The sequence below is a fragment of the Saccopteryx bilineata genome, chromosome 1, assembly GCF_036850765.1.
Source record: "Saccopteryx bilineata isolate mSacBil1 chromosome 1, mSacBil1_pri_phased_curated, whole genome shotgun sequence".
Lineage (NCBI taxonomy): Eukaryota > Metazoa > Chordata > Mammalia > Chiroptera > Emballonuridae > Saccopteryx > Saccopteryx bilineata.
The window spans coordinates 83,630,541-83,655,247 of record NC_089490.1 but is presented as its reverse complement, the minus strand read 5'-3'; the positions used below and the strand labels follow the sequence as shown (position 1 = coordinate 83,655,247).

General features: G+C 49.0%; 1 protein-coding gene across 3 annotated transcripts in view; it reads left to right on the top strand.

The window, feature by feature from the left end:
* The window catches only part of PARVB (parvin beta), a 94,615-nt gene that overhangs the window by 15,841 nt on the left and 54,067 nt on the right, over positions 1 to 24,707 (top strand). The window contains exon 1 of one of the 3 annotated variants that reach the window (XM_066255751.1): positions 18,296 to 18,368. The exons of the other annotated variants lie outside the window; for them this stretch is intronic. Coding sequence (XP_066111848.1) covers position 18,368 — 1 coding nt within the window. The 5' untranslated portion in view covers positions 18,296 to 18,367. Of the gene's footprint in view, positions 1 to 18,295; positions 18,369 to 24,707 lie in introns of those variants that run through there. 3 annotated transcript variants of the gene reach the window in all.

Below are 24,707 nucleotides of genomic sequence, written 5' to 3'. Positions count from 1 at the left end.
CTGTGATTGGAGATTGAGGTTTGTCCACGACTTATGCCAACACTCTGCTCATTGTTCATCATTGTCACAAAGTGGAAACAACCCACGTGTGCACTGACAGGTGAAAGGATCAGTCCAATGTGACCTGTCTACACTGGAATATTATTTGGCCAAAAAAATAAAAATAAATGAACAGAGTACTAATAGGTGCCACAACATGCATCAGTCCTAGAAACTTTGTGGTGAGTGAAAGAGGCCAGACACAAAAGGCTGCATATTGTTTGATTCCACTGGTGGGAAATGTCCAGAACCTGCAAATCCAGAGACAGGAAGTAGCTCAGTGGTTGCCAGGGGCTGGGGGTGGGGTGCCTGCTAATGGGTATAGGGTTTCCTTTAGGAGTGATGAAAATGTTCCTAAATTGATTGTGAGGGTTATACAACCTGTGACTATATGAAAAAATCATTGATTTGCCCATTTTAATAGGGAAAATGGTCTGGAATATGATGGGGTGAAAAGCCGGCTACTTTTGAGGAAGATAGTATTATTGTTGCTCCGATCTGTCTTCTTCAGTCTCCCTTGTTCATCAATCATTTGCTCTTCCCGGTAGGCAGCCCTTCATCAGTGCATTTGAGCTCCCTGAGACCAAGTACCAGGTTGGGGCCTGTGCCCATAGAGTGGCCCTTTCCTAGCGCTGGTCCCGCCCTGGTGGCATTGATGGACTGGTGACAACCACCCTCAATTCTCCCCTTCGCTCTTGCTGTCCATTCTTTGTCCCCACTGAATAATCTTGAACCCCTTTGCTGAAACTCAGTTGGCCATCGGTGTGAGGGTTTATTTCTGGGCTCTATTCTGTTCCATTGGTCTGTATGTCTGTCCTATGCCAGTGTCACCCTCTTGCTCACTGCAACTTTATAGTAAATTCCTCCTACTTGTCCTTCTTTCTCAAGACTGCTTATTCGGTGGTCCCTTGAGATTCCACATGAATGCAGGGCATGTTTTTCTATTTCTGTAAATGTCACTATTTTTTTTTTTAAAGGGAGAGGCAGGGAGGCAGACAGACAGACAGACTCCCACATGCTCCCCAATGGGGATCCACTCAGCAAGTCCCCTATAGGGTAATGCTCTGCCCATCTGGGGCCACTGCTCCATTGCTTGGCAACCGAGCTATTTTAGTGCCTGAGACAGAGGCCATGGAGCCATCCTCAGCACCCAGGCCAATGTTGCTCGAATGATTTGATCCATGGCTGCAGGAGTGGGGAAGAGAGAGAGAGGGAGAGAAGGGGGAGGGGTGGAAGAAGCAGATGGTTGCTTCTCCTGTGTGCCCTGACCAGGAAGTGAACCTGGGACTTCCACACCCTGGGCCAATGCTCTACCACTGAGCCAACCGGCCAGGGCCACTATTGGGGTTTTGACTGAGATTGCATTGTGTTTGAAGATTGCTTTGGCTAGTATCATCATCCTAACAATAGTAAGCAATAGTAAGGCTTTTTAATTTATGCGCCAACACAGTGTCTTTCAATTTGCTTAGGTCTTTCTCCTTTACTTTCTTTTCTCCGTGTTTTTTTTTTTTTTTTTTTTTTTTTTGAGAGAGAGAGAGAGGGAGAGAGGGATAGACAGGGACAGACAGACAGGAACAGAGAGAGATGAGAAGCATCAATCATTACGTTTTCATTGCGTGTTGCAACACCTTAGTTCTTCATTGATTGCTTTCTCATATGTGCCTTGACCGTGGGCCTTCAGCAGACCGAGTAACCCCTTGCTAGAGCCAGCGACCTTGGGTTCAAGCTGGTGGGCTTTTTGCTCAAACCAGATGAGCCCGCGCTCAAGCTGGCGACCTCGGGGTCTCGAACCTGGGTCCTCTGCATCCCAGTCCGACACTCTATCCACTGCGCCACCGCCTGGTCAGGCTTCTCCGTGTTTTATAGTTCTCAGTGTGCGAGGCTCTTGCCTCCTTGGTTAGATTTGTTCCTGGGTTGTTGATACCTTTGGCTGCTGTTGTAAGTGGAACTGTGTTCGGTGCCCGAGCAGCTCGGGCAGTACCTGGTGGCTGCATTGCCCAGCCCCTCTCTGTTGCCTGGTCCTTGCTGTTTTCCTCACTGGGGTCTCATCCTTGGGGTTGGGAGTCCATGACAACCTGTGGGAAGTTTGAGCCTCCAGCTGGGCTTGGCTGATGGGTGCGGAGCTGACTGCAGGAGGGGGATGAAGTCACTCTCTAGTGTCCACCTGGCAAGTTGGAGAGGGGCTGGGGGTCCCGGCACGGCACAGAGGATGGTGCAGTCGGTGATCACTGAGCTGAGGCAGGCCGTCTCGATTACATGTTATCTCTTTGCGTAGCCCCCTGAGTATGCCCAACGGAAAGGCCCAGAGGGTGGCTTATTGCTCTGCAGCATCTGCTGGAGCAGCACGCTGACCTGGGGGGGGGGGCTGCAGAGTCCAGGCCAGAGAGTGGGGTTTGCACCAGCTCATTGCGTTCAATGGTTCAGGACTGCATGGCTGGGGACCTGGAAGCTGAGGCCAGTCAGCTGACCGGAATCTTGGGGCTCTTATCAGGGCGGGCAGGAGCAGTGGCCTAATCTCCATGGCTTTGCAGATTAAGCAGGTCCTCTTTCTAGGTATTTTGAGTGGGCCTGGCAAAGTAGATTGAGTGACCAGCTCTGCTCCATCATGACAAGGGGAAGCAGAGCCGTTAATTTGGAGGAGGGGGAATTCAGTGCTGGGGATACTGGTTTAGGGCAGAGTGTGGCCTGGTTTTATGTGTCTGTCTCCCAGAAGGCACTTGGGGCCCATTTACCACAGAGATGTGTGTGAACAGCTACTGCTGAAAGCTCAACAAACAGCACCCCCTTAAATAAACCCCAAGACAAATGCCGGCGCCTGGGGCCTTGCATTAGGCTTAGAATAAATCATCTTACTTCTGTATGATGGGGGGACAGTCTCAGCTGTGAGTGGCAAGGCCCTGGTCAGGATTGCTCAGTGATGGAGATTTGGCTTGCACTTTAAGCAGAAAAGGCGTGGCTGAGGTAGCAAGTCAGAAATGACAGAGGGAGCTGGCCTGAGCTGGCCCAGGGATCTGGCACTGGTGTGTCCCTGTCCTGTGTGTGTGTCTCACATCCTTAGGACGTCACAGGGGTCAGGGTGAGTGCCTCGCCTTCCATCCCCCTCTGCCAAGTCAGCCCGAGAAGACAGATTGTTGGGGTAAGGCTACACGTGTATCCTCAGCCCAGTGTGTCACATCCCATTGCTGGGGCAGGCAGCAAACTGTCCGAAGACTGGACGACTCCAGTACTGAGGTGTCCCAGCCATGAGGCAGTGGGAGCCGGGCTGCAGGTCCAGGCCGTGTGGCTTTAATGCTGTGCTTGGGGCTGTGCCACTTCCCAAGAGAAATGCAATGAAAATTGAGTCTCATTTTGCAGAGGAGGAAACTGAGGCCCCGAGAGCAGGTGGGAAGCTACAACTCTTGTTGAGGGGGCCTCCTCGCTGAGGGTCTTCCCCGGTAGACTTCTGCAAGCAAATGTAGGTCCGCGACAGAACAAACAGAACCAACCATGAACGTGATCGGAAGTCAGCAAAAGGAATAGTTTTTCTCTCTTCCCTCCACCCCTTTTCTCATTTCAAGCACCAGGCAGGAATGGAAGATCCATTTCACAAGGTTAGCTCCGGTCTGATTGAATTTGGGTGCTGTTGTTCCACACTCTTTAGGGGGCATTAAAATGTCCGCCAGGTGGAAATGCAGTGTGGTGCAGGCTGCCTTCCAAGGTCGTTTAGGTTTCTGTGGTGGTAAAAGGCCTGCTGAGGCAGCGTCTCCACTGGTGTGGTGGCCCGTTGATTGGTTTTCATTTCCTGCCTGTCAGAATGATCCAGTTTTAAACATGATCCCTGAGTGCGCTGTGAGGGACGTTAGGGGACGGCAATGGCCCTGGAGACTCAAGCTGGAAATCTCACTGGAATTGGCGCTTCATTCCCGTTAAAGGCAGAGACCCTGCTGAGAGTGCAGGCTCGGCTGTCCAGACCCAGAGGGGAATGGGTTTTAGTGGCCACACTGACGCGTCCTCAGACTCAGCTTCTGTTTGTCTCTGGTGGGGACTGGGTCTCGTGCTCCCACCATGAACTCCTGGCCCGGTGCGTTTCCTTCTTACCGGCATGGCATGCAAGCCCCCTCCCCCCCAGCAGGCCTGAGTCCGGGCTGGCCCAGATCCTCCCCTTGCATCTTGGTCATCAACTGCAGTGGGTTCTGTAGATTTTTACTGTAAAGAGCCGGATAATAAACCTTTTAGTCTCTGTGGCAACTCCTCTGCCACCCTAGCGTGCAAGAAGCCATGGAAGATACTAAACAGGCAGGTGTGACTGTGTTTCAATAAAACTTTATTGACCAAAAACAGGCCAGGAGCCAGATTTGTTTTGCTGACCTCCCTGTCCCCCGATCTATGACATAGATTCTACAGCCTAGATTTTGGGTGTGTTTTGAGCCCTCTTTTCATTTTCTTAAACTGTTGAAAATGAAATCCCAACAACCCAACACTCCCCACTACCCCCCTACCCCCAACCCCCCCAGTGCTGTTCTGCTGGGGAGAGGCAAGACCTGAGCTGCTTGCCCCTTCTTAGCTCCGTGACATTGAGCTGGACTAATGTGATTGATGGCAACACCTCCCTTATCAATCTCCAGGATACTTTTTAAGAATTAAAATGTGTTAATGGGCCTCATGAATTGTCAAGTGTCATCTAAGTGTGCATGTTTGTCACCAGGCCTGTGCACAGAGGAGGAAATTGGGCAGAGATGTGAAAACAGCAGTGGAGGCTGGGTATTTGTTTCCACCTGTGCCATGCACATACCCCTTGCAGGTGCAGGGCATCTGATGGTGGTGTCTAATCTATGGAACGAGGTCCCTGGCGGCCTGCTGCTCTCCCTCACACTGCCAGCTTCCAGTGCTGTCTGCACTGAGTTAATAGCCGCGCGGAGAAGCGTACTGTAGCTCTTTGTGACACTTTGGCCAGGCAGTGCTACAAGCCCTAGTAGTCTTCCTGCCATTCAGTAAGAGAGGTCTCATCTGACAGGTGCCATGTAACCAAAGACATGTGCTTCGTGGCTGCAGAGTCCCTGCTGTATGTAAAATACACTTAATCCTTACAGAGCGAGAGAGAGGGCCTGAAAGAGTCTTACATCACTAAGGCTGTTTATAGGCACTGGAGGATTAATTAGAGTGGAGAACGTTCTACTGGCTAAACTGCTGCCGTGAATAGCCTGTGTGACTCCATCGCTGGGCACTGGCCGTGAAGGAAGTCCCGTAGGCCCAGCCTTGGCCTGTGCCAGGTGAGCAGTTCCAGGTCATAGTGAGCATGTGAGCAGGCTGGGTACTGAGTGGGCCAGGCTGTGCCAGTTTGCAGCGTAGCCACAGAATCCTCCTGCCCTCTTGGTGGGAGGAACCTTTTCTCTAGTTGGTACTGCCCTTAGTAAGCAAAGCTCATGCCAGGGTGCACTTCACTTATGTTAATTGTGTGCACCCACCCAAGGGGGGCTGTGAAAGGGAACTGAGTGAAGGTCTGTGTGGTGGGTTGAACTGTGCCTCCCCCAAACAAAACATGTGTTCACATCCTAATCCGTGCAGCCTGTGACTGTGACCTTATTTGGTGATGAGGTCTTTGCAGATGTGATTAAGATGTGAGTTAGAATGAGGTCATCCTGGGGTATGGTGGGTCTCAGATCTGAATGACTGGGGCCCTCATGAGAGGAGGAGGGAGACACAGACAAACAGGCATTGGGAGATGGAGGCAGAGATCGAAGCAATGCAGCCATCAGCCAAGGAATGCCAGGGACTGCTGGCCGCTGTCAAACACCAGGAAAAGACAGGCATGCCACTCTCCTAGAGCCATCACGGGGAGCCTGGCCCTGCCCACACCTTGACCCCAGACTTCTGGCCTCCAGAACTGTGAGAAAACCAGTGTCTCTCATTTTAAGCCTCCAGTTTGAGGTACATCGCTATGGCAGCCACAGGACACTTGCAGAGTCTCCACCTGGCCTTTGATGCACCGATGGCCTCTGTGATTCTCCAGACAGCGAGGCTGTGAGTGATGTTTGCAGGGTGCAGGTAGATGTCAGGGTAAAGGAATTAAACTAGAGTGCAACACGGAGGTCCTGCTACCTTGAGTCATAGTGTGAACGCTGAACTCATGGCTGCCCGACAGATCCCAGAGAAGTGGAAAGATTTGACCCCTGCTTTCCTTGTCCGAGCTGAGAGTGCAGGAAAAAAACGTGTCCCTGCTGCCTTTCCTGTCCGAGGTCTCTCACCCCTTGAAAATATTAAAAACCTGTGTTATGATCTCTGTTAATTGTTGAAAAGTTGGCAATATTTTTCTGTAAAGTTCCAAAGAGCAATGATTTTAGACTCTGTGAGCCATCTGATTCTGTGGAAATGACTGGACTTTGCTGCTGTGCTGGGAAGGTAGCCATCAGTGTGGCTGCCTTCCAGTAACACCTTTGTGCAAAGACAGGCAGCGGGCTTGACACGGCTCACTAGCTGCTCTAAGCCAGTCCCTGGGGTCAACCAACAATTAAAACACATACACAGGATAGTAGATTACAAATAACAGCTGTTGCCAACCCAAGAAGACCTAGAAATAACACAACTGAAAATTGGAGGCAGACAACACCAACCCTAGACTCAACTAGCTCTACAACAACATACCCAAACACACAGACATAATGAGAAGATAGAGAAGTGCAATCCAAATGAATCAACATGAGAAACCCCCAGAAAATGAACTGAGTGAGATGGAAACAACCAAACAACAATAGATGGACACAATGAGCACATAAATAAAGAGATTACAAGCATCAAAAAGGACAAGAACCAGTCAGAAATGACAAATACAATATCAGAAATGAAGACTACACTAGAAGCAATTAAAAGCAGGCTGGATGAAGCAGAGGATAGAATCAGCAATTTAGAAGACAAGATAAACAAAAATACAGAAGCAGAGCAGCAAAAAGAAAAGAGACTCCAAAAGTCTGAGGAAACTCTAAGAGAGCTCTGTGACAACCTAAAGAGAAGCAACATCCACATCATAGGAGTTCCTGAAGAAAAAGAGAAAGAACAAGGGATATAGACCTTGTTCAATCAAATCATAGCTGAAAACTTCCCTAAATTGATACAGGAAAAAGTCACACAAGTTCAAGAAGCACAGAGAATTCCATTAAAGAGAAACCCAAAGAAATCTACACCAAGACACATCATAATTAAAATACCAAAGCTAAACGATAAAGACAAAATATTAAAATCTGCTAGAGAAAAAAAGGCTATCACCTACAAAGGAGCCTCCATAAGGATGACATCCGACTTCTCAACAGAAACACTTGAGGCCAGAAGGGATTGGCAAGAAATATTCAAAGTAATGCAGAACAAGAGCCTACAACCTAAGAGCCTAAGACTTCTTTATCCAGAAGGCTATCATTTAAAATTGAAGGAGAAATAAAAAGGTTCCTAGACAAAACAAACAAACAGAAAACTCAAGGAATTCATTACAATCAAACCAATGCTGCAAGAAATGTTCAAGGGCCTGTTGTAAACAGAACAAAAAGGGAAAAGAATATAGTAAAAGAGGAATAAAGCTTTAAAGAATAAAATGGCAATAAACAACTACATATCAATAATAACCTTAATGTAAATGGATTAAATGCTCTAATCAAAAGACATAGGGCAGCTGCATGGATAAGAAAACAGGACCTATACATATGCTGTCTACAAGAGATACACCTCAAAACAAAAGATACACATAGACTGAAGGTAAAAGGATGGAAAAAAATATTTCATGCAAATGGAAATGAAAGAAAAAGCTGGGGTAGCAATACTTATATCAGACAAAATGGACTTTAAAACAAAAGCTATAGTAAGAGATAATGAAAGTTACTACATAATGATAAAGGGAGCAATCCCACAGGAAGATATAACCATTATAAATATCTACGCACCTAACATAGCATCACCTAAATATATAAAGCAGACTTTGATGGATATAAAGGGCAAGATCAACAGCAATATTATAATAGTAGAGGATTTCAATAACCCACTAACATCACTAAATAGATCCTCAAGAAAGAAACTAACAAAGAAACAGCAGACTTAAAAGACACACTAGATCAACTTGATTTATTAGAAATCTTCAGAACCTTTCACCCTAAAGCAGCAGAATATACATTCTTTTCAAGTGCTCATGGTACATTCTCTAGGATAGACCACATGTTAGGGCACAAAAGTGGTCTCAACAAATTTAAGAACATCGAAATCATATCAAGCACTTTCTCTGATCACAATGGCATGAAACTAGAAATTAACCACAACACAAAACTGAAAAAATACTCAAACACTTGGAAACTAAATAGCATGTTATTAAATAATGAATGGATTAACAATGAGATTAAAGAAGAAATAAAAAAATTCCTAGAAACGAATGATAATGAGCATACAACAATTCAAAATTTATGGGACACAGCAAAAGCAATACTGAGAGGGAAATTCATAGCACTACAGGCACACTTTAAGAAGCTAGAAAAAGCTCAAATAAACAGCTTAACCTTGCATCTAAAAGAACTAGAAAAAGAACAGCAAGTAACTCCCAGAGGTAGTAGAAGGAAGGAAATAATAAATATCAGAGCAGAAATAAATGACACAGAGACTAAGGAAACAATACAGAGGATCAATGAAACCAAGAGCTGGTTTTTTTTCTTTTCTTTTTTTTTTTTTCTGTATTTTTCTGAAGCCAAAAATGGGGAGAGACAGTCAGACAGACTCCCGCATGCGCCCGACCGGGATCCACCTGGCACGCCCACCAGGGGGCGATGCTCTGCCCACCAGGGGGCGATGCTCTGCCCCTCTGGGGCGTCGCTCTGTTGTGACCAGAGCCACTCTAGCGCCTGGGGCAGAGGCCGAGGAGCCATCCCCAGCACCCAGGGCCATCTTTGCTCCAGTGGAGCCTCGGCTGCGGGAGGGGAAGAGAGAGACAGAGAGGAAGGAGAGGGGGAGGGGTGGAGAAGCAGATGGGTGCTTCTCCTGTGTGCCCTGGCCGGGAATTGAATCCGGGACTTTTGCACACCAGGCCAGCGCTCTACCACTGAGCCAAGTGGCCAGGGCAAGAGCTGGTTTTTTGAAAGGGTAAACAAGATCGATGAACCCTTAACCAGACTCACCAAGAGAAAAAGAGGACTCAAATAAATAAAATGAGAGGCCCTGGCCGGTTGGCTCAGCGGTAGAGCGTCGGCTTGGCGTGTGGGGGACCTGGGTTTGATTCCCGGCCAGGGCACATAGGAGAAGCGCCCATTTGCTTCTCCACCCTCCTCCCCCTCCTTCCTCTCTGTCTCTCTCTTCCCCTCCCGCAGCCAAGGCTCCATTGGAGCAAAGATGGCCTGGGCACTGGGGATGGCTCCTTGGCCTCTGCCCCAGGCGCTAGAGTGGCTCTGGTCGCGGCAGAGTGACGCCCCAGAGGGGCAGAGCATTGCCCTCTGGTGGACAGAGCTTTGCCCCTGGTGGGCATGCCGGGTGGATCCTGGTCGGGTGCATGTGGGAGTCTGTCTGACTGTCTCTCCTCGTTTCCAGCTTCAGAAAAATACAAATAAATAAATAAATAAAATGAGAAACGAGAGTGGAGAAATAACAACTAACACAACAGAAATACAAAATATTGTAAGAAAATACTATGAAGAACTGTATGGCAAAAAATTAGACAACCTAGGTGAAATGGACAAATTCCTTGAAACATATAATCTTTCAAAAATCAGTCTGGAAGTATCAGAAGACCTTAACAGACTGATTACAACAAATGAGATAGAAACAGTTATCAAAAAACTTCCAACAAACAAAAACCCTGGGCTGATGTCTTCACAGGGGAATTCTACCAAATATTCAAAGAAGAACTACTATCCTTCTCAAGCTATTTCAAAAAATTCAAGAGGAAGAAAGACTTCCAAGCTCCTTTATGAGGTGAGCATAATTCTGATTCCAAAACCAGGCAAAGACAACACAAAGAAAGAAAATTATAGGCAAATATCCCTGATGAACTTAAATGCTAAAGTCCTCAACAAAATACAGTGATACCTTGAGATACGAACAGACCAACATACAAATTTTTTAGGATACGAGTTGCGACTCGGTTTGTATTTTTGTTTGAGATCTGAGCGAAATTCCAAAATAAGAGTCATGATTTGGGAAGCTTCCACTAGTTGGTGCGTTGGCGCACGGGTCCAGTATCAGTAATTTGATATACAAGTTGACTTACGAGCTAGGTTACAGAACGAATTAAATTTGTATCTCAAGGTACCCCTGTATTAGCAAACCAGATCCAGCAATACATGGAAAAAATAATACATCATGATCAAGGAGGCAAGGATGGTACAATATTTGTAAACCAATCAAGGTGATTCATCACATAAACAAAAGGAAGGAGAGAAACCACATGATAATTTCAATAGATGCAGAAAAAGCAATCGATAAAATCCAGCACCCATTTATGATCAAAACTCTCAGCAAAGTGGGAATACAGGGAACTTACCTCAACATGATAAAGGCCATCTATAACAAACCCACTGCCAACATCATAATCAATGGGCAAAAATTAAAAGCAATCCTTCTAAGATCAGGAACAAGGCAGAGGTGCCCCTTTTACCACTCTTATTCAACATAGTACTGGAAGTCCTACCTACAGCAGTCAGACAAGAAGAAGAAATAAAAGGCATTCAAATTGGAAAAGAAGAAGTAAAACTATCATTATTTGCAGATGATATGATACTGTATATAGAAAACCCTAAAGTCTCAGTCAAAAAACTACTGGACCTAATAAATGAATTCAGCAAAGTGGCAGGGTATAAAATTAATACACAGAAATCAGAAGCATTTTTATACACCAACAATGAACTGTCAGAAAGAGAAATGAAGGAAACAATCCCCTTCACATTTGCAACAACAACAAAAAAATAAAGTATCTAGGAGTAAATTTAACCAAGGAGGTTAAAGACTTGTACTCGGAAAATTATAAAACATTGATAAAAAGAAATCAAGGAAGATATAAACAAGTGGAAGCATATACTGTGTTCATGGTTAGGAAGAATAAACATCATTAAAATGTCTATATTACCCAAAGCAATTTATAAATTCAATGCAATACCAATTAAAATACCAATGACATACTTCAAAGATATAGAACACATATTCCAAAAATTTATATGGAACCAAAAAAGAACACGAATAGCCTCAGCAATTTTGAAAAAGAAGAATAAAGTGGGAAGTATCACACTTCCAGATATCAAGTTATACTACAGGCCATTGTACTCAAAACAGCTTGGTACTGGCATAGGAACAGGCATATAGATCAATGGAACAGAACTGAGAACCCAGAAATAAACCCAAACCTTTATGGACAATTGATATTTGACAAAGGAAGTAATAGCGTACAATGGAGTAAAGACAGTCCCTTTAACAAATGGTGTTGGGAAAACTGGACAGCTACCTGCAGAAAAGAAACTAGACCACCAACTTACACCATTCACAAATATAAACTAAAAATGGATAAAAGACTTAAATGTAAGTCGTGAAACCATAAGCATCTTAGAAAAAAACATAAACAGTAAGCTCACTGACATCTCTCACAGCAATATATTTGCTGATTTATCTTCACGGACAAGTGAAATAAAAGACAGGATAAACAAATGGGACTATATCAAACTAAAAAGCTTTTGCACAGCTAAAGACAATATGAACAGAATAAAAATACAAACCAAACAATGGAAGAATATATTCGACAGTACGTCTGATAAGGGGTTAATAACCAAAATTTATAAAGAACTTGTAAAACTCAACACCAAGAAGAGAAACAATCCAATCAAAAAATGGGCAAAAGAAATGAATAGACACTTCTCCGAAGAGGACTTACAGATGTTCAATAGACAGATGAAAGAAAAAATGTTCAACATCACTAATGATTAGAGAAATGCAAATTAAAACCACAATGAGATATCACCTCACACCAGTCAGAATGGTGCTCATTAACAAAACAACACACAATAGGTGCTGGTGAGGATGTGGAGAAAGGGGAACCCTCCTGCACTGCTGGTGGGAATGCAGATTGTACAGCCACTGTGGAAAGCAGTATGGAGATTCCTCAAAAAATTAAAAATGGATCTGCTTTTTTTGACTCAGCCATTCCAATTTTAGGAATATATCCCAAGAACACCATATCACCGACTGAAAAAAAGAAATGCACCCCCATGTTTATGGCAGCATTGTTCACAATAGCGAAGATCTGGAAACAGCCCAAGTGTCTGTCAGTGGACGAGTGGATTAAAAAGCAGTGGTACATATATACAATGGAATACTATGGGGCCATGAAAAAGAAGGAAATATTACCTTTTGCAACAACATGGATGAACCTGGAAACTATTATGCTAAGTAAAATAAGGCCGGCAGAGAAAGAAAAATATCATATGAACTCACTCATTTGAGGAATCCAAGGAACAATGAGAACTGAGGAACGGAATTAAGACAGAGGAGAGATCGAAGGAACCAGAGGAAAAGAGAACAGAGGGAAAGGGGATGATAGGATGGGATAAAGCTGGAGGGTAGAGGGGAGGGCGCTGTTGGGAAGGGAGCAAGGGAGATGTTGAAGGGAATAAGAGTGAGGGGGGATGCATTCAAGGTGACACTAGAATCTATGTAAACACAATTAATTAAATAAACAACAACAAAAAACAACACACACACACTTACTTACATGACATGTTCTACTTTCTAGAATGTGCTCAAAGACATGGCCATTTAAAGTATTGTCAGGCCCTGGCTGGTTGGTTCAGCGGTAGAATGTTGGCCCGACCTGTGAATGTCCTGGGTTTGATTCCCAGTCAGGGCGCGTAGGAGAGGCGACCATCTGCTTCTTCTTCCCTCCCACCCTTCACCTCCTGTAGCCATGGCTCAATTAATTCGTGCAACTTGGCCCCAGGTGCTTAGGATGGTTCCATGGCCTCTGCCTCAGACATTAAGAAGAGCTTAGTTGCTGAGCAACGGAGCAACACCTCAGATGGGCAGAGCATTGCTTCCTACTGGGTGTGCCAAGTGGATCCCAGCTGGGGTGCAATTGAGAGTCTGTCCTTGCCTCCTCTCCTCTCACTAAAATAAACAAACAAACAAACAAACGAACAAACAAATAAATAAGTGTTGTCATTGCTTCCTGTGCTTCATACAGTGAGCCCCCCCCCCTAAAGTAAATGCTGGGTGTGGACAGTGCAGCTGAGGAGGCCAGGACTACTTTGCACGGGCAAGGGCTGTGAGGGGCTGGGCACCAGGAGTGCACCAGTGTGTGTCCTTTAGCTAGCTCCGTCCTTCTTGGGAACATGGTCGTTAAAAAATGCATTGTGCCCTGGCCAGATAGCTCAGTTGGTTAGAGCAGTGGTCCCTAACCCCCGGGCCGTGGACCGGTACCGGTCCGTGGGCCATTTGGTATCGGTCCGCAGAGAAAGAATAAATAACTTACATTATTTCCGTTTTATTTATATATATTTAAGTCTGAGCGATGTTTTATTTTTAAAAAATGACCAGATTCCCTCTGTTACATCCGTCTAAGACTCACTCTTGACACTTGTCTCGGTCACATGATACATTTATCCGTCCCACCCTAAAGGCCGGTCGATGAAAATATTTTCTGACATTAAACCGGTCCGTGGCCCAAAAAGGTTGGAGACCACTGGGTTAGAGCATGGTCCCGAAGCATAGAGGTTGCCAGTTCAATCCCTGGTCAAGGCATATGCAGAAACAGATCTCTCTCTCTCTCTCTCTCTCTCTCTCTCTCCTGCTTCCTTTCTCTCTAAAATCAATAAAATAAACATTAAAAAAATATACTGTGACAGAGCAGCATGATTCACAGTAGCCAACAGGTGGAAACAACCCAAATGTCCATCTAGGGATGAGTGGATAAACATGTGGTCTGTCCACACAGTGGAAAATGAGTCAGCTTTCCAAAGGGAAGGAAATTCTGACAACACACTACGACACTGAGGACGGTATGCTGAGTAAAATGAGCTGTTCACAACAGGGCAAATACTGTGTGCCTCCACGGATATGAGGCCAGTCACATCTATGGAGACAGAAAGTAGATGGCAGGGGCCAGGGGCAGGAGCAGGGGAAGGATGGGGAGTTCGTGTTCAGTGGGGACAGAGTTTCAATTGGGGTCTATGAAAAATTTCTGGAGATGATGGTGGTGATGGTTGTACAACAATATGAATGTATCTAATGCCACTAAACAGTACGCTTAACAATGGTTAAAATGTAACTAAAATCAGTAAAGATCACAATTTAAAACATGAATGAAAGTAGATTGTGAAATACATTGTACATACAAAGAGTACACATACTGTACAATTTAAAGAATGATTAAAATAAAAAATTACCCAGGGTCCCGCCACCTGGCTCAGTCACCTGGGTCCCTCCCACAGAGGTGCCCCACCCTCTGGAACGTGAGCGTCTTTGCTCTCCTTGCAGTCATCACTCCTGTATGTCGGTCGCCTTTGCCTGGCCTTGACCTTTCCACGCCTGGAGCACGTGAGCACAGGGCTGTCCGAACCTGTGCCCGGAGCACTGTCACTTGGGAACTCAGGCGGGTGATTTGGAACTCAGGCCTGGTGGCACATAGACTTCGATGAAGCTTTGATTTTGAGGCAGGACAGCAAGTGGGCAGAGGGAGTGAGCTCTGGTGCCGGGCGGCCCGGCTTCTCTTCTGCCCCCACATTCCCTGCCTCCTGAGTCTGGCTGGGCAATTTCCCCAGTCTCCCCACCGGGTGAGGGGCAGCACCGTGGAGTGGGGGGTGCGGTGGGGGCGGTATCAATGCTCAAGAAGGCCGCAGGTGGGAGCTGGCAGCGGTGTGCTTGTTGGTTGGTGCTGATGCTCACCGTTTCTCTCCTGCTCATTTTTCGTCCTGTTCATCCCAGCTTGGCAAAAATGCTCAGCTTGTAAGCCTGTAGTTCCACTTGTGGGGAAATTAAACACATTTAAAGACAAATTAAATTAGAGGATTGGTGATCATTAGCCAAGAAAATTATTATTTTTTTTTTGAAAAATGGAATGCGCCAAGCAGGCTATAGCAAGCACATGGTGGCATGCTTAATAAATATTTGTCAGGAAGAAGGATCATTTTACAAGCCATGGTCATGGGGAGAGCAGTAATGGCTGCTAAAAATAATCTGTGTGTTTGTAGAAAATCCAGAGATGAGGAAAAAGAGGTTCTGATGGATTCAGCCGAGAGCATGTGGCCCAGGGAGGGCCAGTGTGCTGTGACCGGGAGGCATCCACGGGGGCATTTGTGCCCGTGATCGTATCTGCAGTCTGAGTTTACCAGTCCTGAGCAGCCCTGTCTTGGGGTGCCCCTGCCTTGGCCAAGCTCAGGACCCCAGCGGATGGAACGGAATGCCCGCTTTGCAGTTGACAGTGTCTGAAGTCTGGCGGGGCGCCGTGTCTCAGCCCTTGGCTCCTGGCAGGGCTGGGACTGGAGGAGCCCGTTCTTACCTTTTTCCTAGTTTCTGGGGTTCCTTGGTGTCCTTGGCCTGTAGCCACATCACTCCAGTCTCTGCCTCTGTCATCGCATGGCTGTCTTCCCTCTGTGTGTCAGTGTCCAAATGTCCCTCTTCCTGTAGGGACACCTAATCCCATGCGACCTCACCTAAACTTGATAACATCTCTGAAGTCCCTGTCGCCAAATAAGGTCATAGTCACAGGTTCCAGGTGGACACGAATATGGGGTACACTACTCATCCCATAGTACCCTGAGCTTGAAACCCATTGTTTTTATTTTTGTTTTTGTATTTTTCTGAAGTTGGAAACGGGGAGGCAGTCAGACAGACTCCCGCATGCGCCCGACCGGGATCCACCCTGCATGCCCGCCAGGGGGCGATGCTCTGCCCATCTGGGGTGTCGCTCTGTGCTTTTCTAGCGACTGAGGCAGAGGCCATGGAGCCATCCTCAGTACCCGGGCCAACTTTGCTCCAATGGAGCCTTGGCTGCGGGAGGAGAAGAGAGAGACAGAGAGGAAGGTGAGGGGGAGGGGTGGAGAAGCAGACGGGCGCCTCTCCTGTGTGCCCTGGCCGGGAATCGAACCTGGGACTCCTGCACGCCAGGCCTACGCTCTACCACTGAGCCAACCGGCCGAAACCCATTGGTTTTATCATTGCTTTTTTTTTTTTTTTTTAATCATTTTTCGGGTTGGGGGGTGGTGGAGTTAAATACGTGGTCAATCACATTTTACCTGGATTCTGCTCACTTCCTGGCTCGTGTCCAAGTCTATTCTTAGTTTTGAAGGAGGAAAAGAGGAGGAGTAGGACTGCTCTTTTTCTTTCTCTGAAAAGCACTGCGAGGCTTGTGTTTGCACAGGGCCCACAGCTTACAAACTGGTAAGCCCATCTAGATGCACTTCCACTGCATGGTTGCATTCTGTACAGTTTTTCAGCTGTAAAATTAACAACAGATTCTTTCTTATCTTTTCTTTTTCCCTGACACCTATTCCTTTAAAATAAACAGCCCTTGCTGTCACATATCTCTTGCTTTTAAGTCTCACTTAGCTTGTTTGACAGGTACTGCGCCTGTGTCATTAAACAGATGCAAATACTGCTGCCATTGGGTTTTAAATAGCACTTGTCATTCCCCTTGCCACGTGTTTGTTCAGCATCACGGAGGGGTGACTGCAGCATCCCCGTCCTGCTTCCTCTGCCACGGTGCCTTCTCCACCTGTCGGAGGAGGAGGAAGGCTGCTTCTTCTGCGCTGAAAAGATGGGAAAGAAACACAGTGTGGCTTCTTGCATGGGGATTTTGTGGGTGATTTTCATGGGGCTGTACCTCCCATATCTGAGGCAAGAGGGACCGCTTTCACTAGAAAACTTTGGGGCCTTAGAGCAGGACAAACCTGGGTTGAGCCGGAAGCTGCCGACATCGATGGTGAGCAGGGTGGCCGAGACCGGCGCTCCTGGGGCCCCCCCAGCAATCCCCACACTTCGGGTGGGGACATGAGGAAGCCAGAGCTGAGCGCAAGCTACACCCAGTGGGACTTACCTGGTTAAATATTGTCTGGGGACACAGCTACATTAGAGAGCACACCTGGACCATAGTCGGGATGAATCTGGGTTCTCTGAGCCCAGGTCACGGAGTGATGGTTTGAAGAAGAGTGGTTACGCATACTGGCATACTGTGATAGTTTGCACAGTGACGGAGGTGTAGACTCTGTGTGGTGATCACCTACATACATCGGATCTCTGTATCATACACCCCAAACTAATATAACGTTGTAACTAGCTAGACTTTAATGAATTAAAAGAAAATTGATAGAGAATAAGAAGAGTTGTTAACGAGTGAGGTGCGTGGTTCCGTTCATTCCTTCCTAGATACGGTCTCTTCTCACATTCACGGTCCTCACGTCCTATAAAGTCCCCACAAATGCTGCTTAGCCAGTAGTGAGATGCCGCCCTTCAGGGAAATACATTGAAACAAAGTGGTGTGTCCAGTGGCCAAAGGGGGGTGAGTTTTATTTCTGCTCCCGCACACCCCATTTCCAGGTTCCTCCTGGGTCCCTCCGCCCAGGGAAGTGAGCACCAGGGGCCTTCGCCCAGCCTCCGCAGTTGGGCTGGCTCAGATCTTGCTTTGGCTTTGTTTGTGGTGTTTGATTTCTGTTGTCGTGGAAACGGGCTGACAAGTGTTCCTCTTTAGCGCTGCTCCTGCTGCTCCTCCTGACCTCACCGGCGACCAGGAGATGCAGCGTGGGGCATTGCGGGCCTGCCTGCCATGCAATATAGTTTTGTCCTTGCCTGCTGGGGTCGGGACAGAGAGCCAGACCTGTGCCTCCTCTGGGACCTCCCCCCCACCCTGTGCGTAGCCCAGCCTCTGGGCCAGGCCGAGATCAGACTTATCAGACGCCCAAGTCCATCGTTCCATGTTCACTGAACCAAATGCAGCGTGAACTTCAGTCTCAGCAGGCCTGGACACTCCCTTCCTTCCTTCTTTCCTCAGGCCTGTGGTTGGCCCTCCTGCCGGGGGCAGCGTGCTTATGGAGCCCTCGGCAATAAAGATACAAATAATGTTTTGCGGTTACCAGAGTTCTATCACTCAGAGACAGCCCCATCCTCCTGGTAGCTCCATCCTTTGTGGCCTTCCTCAAAGTCTCCCTAAAGGGACCTATTTCTAAAATTGCAAGTCACAGTGGTGTCCCTGCCTGCATCCTCTTTGAACTCGGTGTGTGTGTCTCCTCAGTCTTCTCCCCGCCGAGTCCCCGCCAAGTCCCCGCCAAGTCCCTGCCAAGTCCCTGCTAAGTCCCTGCCAAGTCCCTGTTCTCACCTTGTCTGTGTTTCCAGCGCCTCCGCCGGCTGCACCCTCTTCACCAGTGAGTGACACCCCCCCATTTTCTTCCTTATCATTTTCAACAAAAGCTAAACCTGGACTCACCCTTTTCCTTCTCTGCTTCATGGGGGCAGGTTGTTCAGACACAAGTGGACCATGGCTGGCTGTTTGACTTTTCCTGGGAAGGTGACCAGGGTGTTGGTTTGAGGTTGATGGGGAATGCGGGCCCTGTTGGGCACTTTATTTGTGGAGCGAAGCGTGTTGGGAAGTTTCCATCTCTCTGGTGGGTCGTGTGGGTCTTTGGGGCCTGTCTTTCCCTTAAACTGGCTGATCTCGGCCGGCTTCTGACTCTTGTCACCACCTGACAAGAGAGTCCTTTTCTCTGTTCCTCGGGAGGCAGCCAGCAGTGGAAGCAGCATTGTGTTGGGCAGTCTGGGGGTGAGCCCAGTGTGAGATTATTAGCAGGGTTGTGGCAGTTGGCAGTCACTAGGATGCTTGGTTTCCCCAATAGGCACAGTGGTACCAGTGAAGTACTGAACTTTATAGGCCCCAGGGACTGTCCCAGTCTCTTCATGTTGCTCTGTCTTGTGCAATCTTCATAACAACTTTATTTTACAGTTGAGAAAACCAAAGCCCAGAGAGGCTAATTAACCTGCCCAAGGTCACACAGCAGATGGGAACAGGAGTCAGGGGTTTAGCTGGAGCTCTTAACCTCCTACCTCCTGGGGACCCACTGGGGAACTGAACAAGATGACAGTTACTCGGATGCTCCTTATGGTCCTGACACTGAGAAAGCTCCGATACATGTGCCTTCCCTGTCTGATGGAGTAAAGGGCACATTTTTATTCTGGGTTCTGCCTGGGATGTCCTTAAAGAAAGGGATGCTGATGTGTGGTACACAGGTGACCAAGACAGGAGTCTTCCCTCAAGGAGGTCATAGGCCGATGTTTGCCTCGGTCACCCATGTCCTCTTGAGCAGGCTTTCTGTCAGCGGGTGGGGCCATTTCTAGAGGCGAAACAGCAGTTGAAGTAGGGGCTTCAGGAAATTGAATGCAGGAGCCTCTTTGCTCCTTTGCTGAGGCAGCTCTCGAGGGACAATAGGCCTTACAGTAACAGGCAGAAAGTGATGTAAGCAGGCCAAGTGGCCCTTCCACGGCAGGGCAGGGAGGGCATAGCTATCAAAGGGCTTGGTGGCCCGGGGAGGGAGGCTGCGGGAGGAGCAGACCCTGCCTGCCTTCCTGCCCACCTTCTAGGGGCTGTGGCAGGCTTGGTTCCTCTCGCTCTTTCTAATGGGGATCTCCACCCCTCTCCCCCTCCCCTGGGAGAGTCACAGCATACAAGAGCATGGCCAGAGCTCTGGGAAGTCTGCAGCGTTTAGCTCTGCTCCACCAGTATTTCCTCCCCTTCCCTGGCCCTGGCTTGATTCGTGTAAGACCTATGAGGACCATGTCTGTGTACCTCAGCTGGGCAAATGTTGATGGGGACCAGGTAGCTTGTTCCTATACATACTGTTGTTCTCCAGGTCCTGTTGGGAAACTAATTTAAAAGCTGTGTTGAATGTGTTCTCTCTGAAGGTCCATTGAGTTTACTGTTTGAAAAGTGGCCCTCAGACTCCGAAAGCTCGGGGAATTGAGCTGAGAGCGCCCCCCTTGTGGCTCTGTGGCCACCTGTCCCCACTCACTTCGGCTCTGCCTTTGCACCCAGAGGTCCTTTCTGGGGTGGCTATTGTCACCAGCATGTTTGTCACCTCCTTGCAGGCTTGACCTCTGCTGCATGTGAGGACACAGAGCTTGCCTTTGGGCTCAGGTTACTGAATGTGCATTCTTAATGCTCACTGAGGAGGACCTGGGGTCTCGGGCACTCGCCTCAACTTCCCTGAGCCTTCGTCTCCTATTGGTGACACGATGACAACATGACAACGGAGGGGGCTGCTTGCTGCATAGAGGTGGCCACTCTCTGCATCAAGGTCCCTGTGGCCATTCACACCTGACGTAGAGCAGACGCCCAGAAAACCCAGGCTGCTGCTGCCGTGTCTGCCCCTCCTAGACCGCTTTCCCTCCCTACGGGGCTCCGGGACGGTAAGAAGTTTCTAAGAGATCTTCAATGTCCGTGATGTCCCATGTTTGTCCTTTCGTAGACAGGACTTTGTAGCTGAGGGGACTTGGTTCCAATACGAATGTCACCATTAGCTGCCTCTCCTTCAGCAGGTCACCTGCATGCTGAGCCTCTGTCCCCGGGTCTGTAGGGGTGTTCCCGTCCCTGGCTGTCAGGAGCCCAAGTGAGCTCATGTCACAGGGTGTGGGGTGGGCAGGCCCTTGATAGACGCAGGTTTCCTTTCTCTGTGGCGCAGTTTCAGCGGTCTCTCTCTCCTTAAAGACGTGACTCCAAAGTTGCCTCCTCCAGGAAGCATTCCTGGACTGGCACCCTTTTCTTCTCAGGTCCCCAGCATTTTCAGATACTTCCATTATTTGTCTCCTGGATGCCGAGGCCCTTAGGGCCAGCCCTGTCTGAGTCCTCTCCCTGTGTGGCCAGCGCCAGGCCCGATGTCAGTGAATGTCCAGCAAGTGGCTGGGGTTGGATGAGTGAATAGTGGATGCAATCTGAGGCAGAACTCATCATGGTTATGTGATAACATGTGTATGAAGAGCCAGACTTCTTTTATCAAATAGAGGAAATTTAAAGTTAAAAGTGAATTAATAGGCCCTGGCCGGTTGGCTCAGCGGTAGAGCGTCGGCCTAGCGTGCGGAGAACCCGGGTTCGATTCCCGGCCAGGGCACACAGGAGAAGCGTACATTTGCTTCTCCACCCCTCCGCCGCACCTTCCTCTCTGTCTCTCTCTTCTCCTCCTGCAGCCAAGGCTCCATTGGAGCAAAGATGGTCCGGGCGCTGGGGATGGCTATGTGGCCTCTGCCTCAGGCGCTACAGTGGCTCTGGTCGCAACATGGCGATGCCCTGGAGGGGCAGAGCATCGCCCCCTAGTGGGCAGAGCATAGCCCCATGGTGGGCGTGCCGGGTGGATCCCGGTCGGGCGCATGCGGGAGTCTGTCTGACTGTCTCTCCCTGTTTCCAGCTTCAGAAAAATGCAAAAAAAAAAAAAAAAAAAAAAAGTGAATTAATATAGGCCCTGGCCGGTTGGCTCAGTGGTAGAGCGTTGGCCTGGCGTGAAGTCCTGGGTTTGATTCCCGGCCAGGGCACACAGGAGAAGCACCCATCTGCTTCTCCACCCCTCCCCCTCTCCTTCCTCTCTGTCTCTATCTTCCCCTCCCGCAGCCGAGGCTCCATTGGAGCAAAAGATGGCCCGGGCGCTGGGGATGGCTCCTTGGCCTCTGTCCCAGGCGCTAGAGTGGCTCTGGTTGCAACAGAGTGACGCCCCCTGGTGGGCAGAGTGTCGCCCCCTGGTGGGCGTGCTGGATGGATCCCGGTCGGGCGCATGCAGGAGTCTGACTGTCTCTCCCGGTTTCCAGCTTCAGAAAAATACAAAAAAAAAAAGTGAATTAATATAGCCCTGCTTACTTTCCCCAGCCCTTGACTCTTAAACCTCTCAAATACCAAATACAAATAAAGGGGACTGAGAGAAGACGCGCTCCCCGCCCCCCAGTTTTCTCCAATAGCGGAAGTTTCTGTGCAGCTGGGGAGGTAGGACAGACTTTTGAAGTTTGGGGAACACTTGCCTAGACACACTGATCGCTGGCAGAAGGCACAGTGAGGCCGGGAGGGAACCTCTCTCTGGAAAGAGGAAGCAGGGGGCCCCAGCAGGCTATGGGGTGACCACCTGCACCTTCCCCTCCAGCCATACAAGTGACTGGTCTGTACACAGTAGGCCCACAAAATTCTGAGGACTGTTTGTTGAGGGCTTACTCTGTCCAGGGGCCCGGGGTTGGCAATTCACGTTATTTTGTTGATTTCATGACTCCTTAGGAGGCCCCTGACTCAGAGATTCAGTGGACGTCTGTTGAGGGCCACCAGACTTGTACTGGGCTCTGAGGGCACAGACAAAGGACCCTGTGCTTAGGACATTTCTGTTCAAGCTAGAGACAGTTGTTTAGCAGAGGATGACAACTTCAGGGCAGGAAGGAAGTGGGGTGCTGTGCTGGCCACCCAGGGGGCTTTGAGGGGGTGTCCTGGGGGGCTCTCTGAGAGCTGAGGAAGGGCCCATCCCCTAAAGCTGATGGGCAGAGGGAAGCCTGGCCTCATCGGAACAGCCTCCCAGTTCTGGGCCCCACAGAGCATCCTGTCACCCACACGGCTACCTGGGTGAGCAAAACTGACAGAAGGCCCCTTGGCTCTGTGACCCTGGGTTCGGATCAGCAGAGCCTCCGGGCAGCAGCTGTCCGGCTGCACAGGATGTTGGCTGCACACTTGGCTGGTCTGGATGGCCCTGCCTGGCTGCCAGCTGTCACCAGTCTCCAGAGCATTCACCCTGCTGGTGCCCACTGGCTTCCTTGGAGTGGGAGGGTGCCCTGTTGCTGCGACAACCAGAGGTGGGAAGCCAGGCCCTCAGGTAGGGGGCTGAGCGTCTTGCAGTCCCAGAGAGTGAGGGCCAGGGCAGGCTGATCCTGGCCTGCAGGCAGAATAGGAGGACCCCGCTAGCACCTCGCCTACAGTGAAGGAAGGGGGTGTGGTGGGAGAGCATGCAGCTTCTCCTGCTTGTGCCCTCCAGCTGCCTGGCATGGCCCCGCCGGGCTGTGTGGCTGTGTGGGCAATTGGAGTCTGGCTCGGCACTGGCACACAGCCTGGTAACGAGGATGGAGGGACTACAGTGTCACTCCTGTCCTGGGTGACCACCTGATGTCCACACTGGATGAGAGCAGAGGGACAGCGGAATCTAAGCTGGAGGCTGGTGCCTTGCCCCCTTGGTTCTGTAGGCTGAAGGATGCCCCACTGTGCACGTGGTTAGACTTATGGTTCTAGAGCACAGTACAGCCTGGATGGGGTTCAAGCCACATGATGACCCTGTGAGGTGGGGACATGAGGCCCTGGCCCCCTGAGGGATTCTGACCTGAGCGAAGGTACTGGATTTCCCGTGGATGCCACCCACCTGTGCAGAAGTGTAGGGAGCCCTCACCTGTCCAGCTCTGGGACTCCCGAGCCAGCGCCAGCAGGTCTGCCCTGCTCACCTGTCTGTGGGATCTGTCTGAGCTGGCTGCATCCCTGTGCCCTACACTCGAGATTCCAGTTCAACTTCTGCCTCCATGTGTGACAACCAAAACTCTCTCCAGACACTGCCACATGTCCCCTGGGGGGCAGAATCGTCCCTGGCTGGATACCACTGAGCTAGGAGGAAGCTGCTTCCATGGATAACGTCGTTAGGGCTCCTCACCCCAGGAATGGGAGAGGAGGAAAGAGATGATCCCTGGCAACCACTGACCTTTTCCTCCAGACCCTGGGGATGTGGGTGCCTGGGATCTGCCTGGAGCATGCACAGATACACACATACATGCATGCACATGCACGCACACATGCACACACATGCATGCACATACCTGTGACCCTGAAGGGTCTTCCTATTGCTCCCTTTTTTTTTTTTGATATTTTTTTCTGAAGTGAGAAGCAGGGAGGCAGAGAGACAGACACCTGCATGAGCCTGACCAGGATCCACCTGGCAAGCCCACTAGGGGGTGATGCTCTGCCCATATGGGGTGTTGTTTCGTCGCAACCAGGGCCATTCTAATGCCTGAGGTAGAGGCCATGGAGCCATCCTCAGCGCCCAGGGCCAATTTTGCTTCAGTGGAGCCTTGGCTGTGGGAGGTGAAGAGAGAGATAGAAAGAAGAGGGTTAAAGGTAGAGAAGCAGATGGACACTTCATTTGTGTGCCCTGGCCAGGAATTGAACCCGGGACTTCCATACACTGGGCCGATGCTCTACTACTGAACCAACCGACCAGGGCTTTCTTTTCTTTTTTTTTTTTTAAGTAGACTTTTTTAGAGCAGTTTTAGGTTCACAGCCATGTTTAGAGGAAGGTACCGAGATTGCCCATAGACCCTCTACCCCCACACATGCACAGCCTCCCCCACAAGCAACACCCCCCATCAGAGTGGTGCCTTTTTTACAACTGGTGAACCTACATTGAAGGTTCATTGTCATTCAAAGTCCATAGTTCATGTTAGGGTTCACTCTGGGTTCTGTACAGTCTGGGGTTTTGGACAAATGTGTAATGACATCTGGGTTGGTATTGACTATTTTTAGTGACTTAAATGATGACCTCTAGAAGAGCTATGTCCAGTACTTACAAGTGTTTGTGAGTGGCCAGGCTGCAGCCTGAGGCCTTGATGGGCCCAGCCCTGGAGGACAGAGGCAAGCTCGAGAAGACGCCCATGGCAGGTGCTTATGGGGACGATGTGCAGACACAAGGGCTCGGGGCCTGAGAGGGTGTGGGCACAGC